Source organism: Haliotis rubra, unplaced genomic scaffold (assembly GCF_003918875.1).
Source record: "Haliotis rubra isolate DU_JTF1 unplaced genomic scaffold, ASM391887v1 Scf870, whole genome shotgun sequence".
In the NCBI taxonomy this organism is placed as follows: domain Eukaryota; kingdom Metazoa; phylum Mollusca; class Gastropoda; order Lepetellida; family Haliotidae; genus Haliotis; species Haliotis rubra.
This window is the reverse complement of record NW_025767602.1, coordinates 422,535-425,596: the sequence shown is the minus strand read 5'-3', so window position 1 is coordinate 425,596 and position 3,062 is coordinate 422,535. Positions and strand designations below refer to the sequence as shown.

The window sequence follows — 3,062 nt, the reverse complement described above, 5'->3', positions numbered from 1 at the left end:
ATGAACCGTTACGATTCCCGAGTTTGTCTTTTGGACATTTCGACTTTGGACTCTTTTGATCACAGTGGGGATGACGCAGATGGTAAGAAACTTGCATTAACAACTTTGATCACAACATGAATTATTGTGTTCTTCGCTAAAGTATCATTTAAGGAAACACTTCTGTTCACTAAACAATAGTCCGCGAAACTGATATTTGCACCAAATTGACCATCATTTCATACATGATTTGTTTTCTTATTCCAGCTGAAGGTACATCGTCAGGGTATGACTCAAGCGACTACTCCTCTGATGAAGATGCGAGCACAGCCTCCATACCAGGATTAAACACCCAAACTGCTCCAATTCCACTCAACGGCCGCTCCCATACCTCGCAATCCTCCAGTCGGGATGACGTCATGACGCTCAGAAGTACAGGAGACTTACAAGATAGCCTCTCCCTCATCCTCAACATGCCAGAGATGTGTGACGTCACCTTTCTCGTTGGGAAGGAGAAGGCTCCTGTTCATGGAGTCAAGGCCATAATGGCTACACGTAGCAGGTGAGATACTTTCCAAAGCAGTCAAATTTTATCCAGAAATCATGACAATTGCAACTGGACTTATTTAGCTTTCATACTACTTGTTTTCAAGGTTCATTTATTCATGGAGTATATTCTTAAGTTTCTTCTTTGCTTTGTCCAGGTACCTATATCAGCTGCTGCTCCAACACCAGAAGCAGTCCTCCTTGGAGCAAGACAAAACCAAAAAGAGCAAGACGATCAAACACTCACCCTTTTCACGGAAACTGACCATCACCATTCCTGATTACCAGACTAGGGACTTTGAACATTCCTTAAATTCGTCCACTCGGGAAAAGCTAACCTCGATTTCAATAATGTGATAGGTAAGTGCTCCTTGCGTGACGGGAATATTCATCTGAAAGCAAAAGTAGGAACATACTACAAAATCAGGATGGCAAATCAAAATAAAACATATTTGACCACATATTCACTCTCACAATGATAACATATCAGACACCTTACAATATATCCTTGCTATGTTTTCAGGACTACTGTGTGCATCTGTGGAATTTGGATTTTCTGACCTACGAACAGCCTGTATGCAGTGTATCCAGGGATATCAAAGTCAGGGACATGGTCAAGCACTTCTGGATTTAGCTTGGACCTACCAACACAAACGACCAGCACAGAAACTCATCTGTCAGGTATGTAACATACTTTAATTGAGGTCTTATTAACAAACATCTCATTTTTAATTGGGAAAGTAGTTAATTTCCAAGGTACACTTTCAAGTTACCAAATGTTCTTTATGGGAATTGATAAATGCAGAATGCGAAGAACATTGACTATACATGATGCAATACTCTCCATTGTGGTATTAATATTGGACATTTTACTTGTTTCTAGCTGTCAAGTGTAACCAGATGAAAGCTGCACCTGACCTTGCAACATGGTTCTCAAGAGTAGGATCAATGTCCCCACTATGCTCTCCAATCCCAAAGGGAGAATGATGCAACAACAGCAACCTGTTGTCCAAAAAGGCGAAGAAGAAACCAAGAAGAAGACATGGGTCGCCGTCACTCAGTCTAATGACGACTTTTCAAAACGTCACAAGATGAAGGGAGTCAAGACAAGGACGAAGAGAAAATCACAAAGACTCTCTGTGTGTAGACGTCAGCAATGTGAAGCATTATGCTTGACTGGTACATTCAAAGCTGCTCTCTGTGTGAAAGAATAGAGTATCATACTGACAAGAACGTAATGGTATCATTGTATTTATAATACTTAATAGTGTCTATGTGCCACCATTAAAACTTGCGATACATGTCCATACTATGTATTACTTTGTTCAATAATGAATAATGAAGTGTTGCACGTTCATCACCTTGCTTGCAAGATAATATTTCATATTGTTAAATTAAAACAAGGGCTGTATTTGCAGAACATGTATTTTCCTATGATGCACTTTTTGAGATGAATATAGCATTTTCTTATTTTCGGGATAGCGATTATTTCAGCAAATAAAATAAAACACCAGTACATCATTCAGTTGCCTTCATTTTACTTCATGTGCGCGTGTGGCCTAATATAGAGCGTCACAATGTGTTGTTTGCAACCATGCGCCATTAGGCCGACCAGGAATCCTATGGTTGTTTATTAGCATCTAGATCCGTCCTGAATAAGATTCTTAGTTTGCCGGCACCTAACCTCTGGTCATAGGTGTCACACAAAAAATCTCCCTCTTACAGATGACAGGCTGGATATGCTATCTCAATATCAAAGGATACATTATTGCCAAATGTACCTGCAACTTTGCTACCTTCAAAAGAAACAACAAAGACGCATGCGACTGTAAGTAGCTAATTTGCTTGCAGTCAGGTGTACTGTATCCTTACGAGCAACTTGCTATGATCTCAGGTATTTCAAGCATACGACTCAGACAATACAACACTAACGATTTTGTGTGTGATTGCATTTAACCATTATCAGAACGTTGCTGGACACAGAGGAAATCAGGAACCTCTAGGGTTTTCCATCTTTTCACGCAATACATTGCAGGCAATAAAAGAACGATTTAGAACAAACACGTTTTGCTTAAGGCAGATGGGTATTTGGAAAGGATTTATTGGATTCAATGTGTGTTTACATGACGGATGCTTACATACGTTGATTAAGAAAACCCTATATGTACGTTTATGGGGATTACAATCTAATAAAGACTCAATGGATCTGGAGAATAGGCACATTTCACTGATTTACAACTTGAATAACTTCACAAACATTGTTGTGGCAGTTACTGGTTTTATTACCTTTGTTTCAAACCAAATAAGACAAGGAATGATTAAAAGTTGAAACATAAGCCAAGTGTCAATAATGATGCCAATCCAACTCCTAGGTGTCACTCACTGATAACGAGTCACTGCGTTTTAAAAACACTAATCCACACAAAGGTCTATTTGAATATGACAAGTTGCAATGTTGTTAATCACACATACTTGATTACCAATCACTTCAAACACAAGCATGTAACACCTGACGGTGTTACGTCCCTCCAAAATCT

General features: G+C 39.3%; 1 protein-coding gene across 1 annotated transcript; it reads left to right on the top strand.

Annotated features, from left to right (window-relative positions):
* On the top strand, window positions 1-882 carry LOC124263198. The gene is made up of 3 exons (XM_046697775.1): window positions 1-82; window positions 247-541; window positions 684-882. The coding sequence occupies exons 1-3, from the start codon at window positions 1-3 to the stop codon at window positions 880-882; spliced, it is 576 nt and encodes a 191-aa protein (XP_046553731.1).
* The last annotated feature ends 2,180 nt before the right edge of the window (window positions 883-3,062 follow it).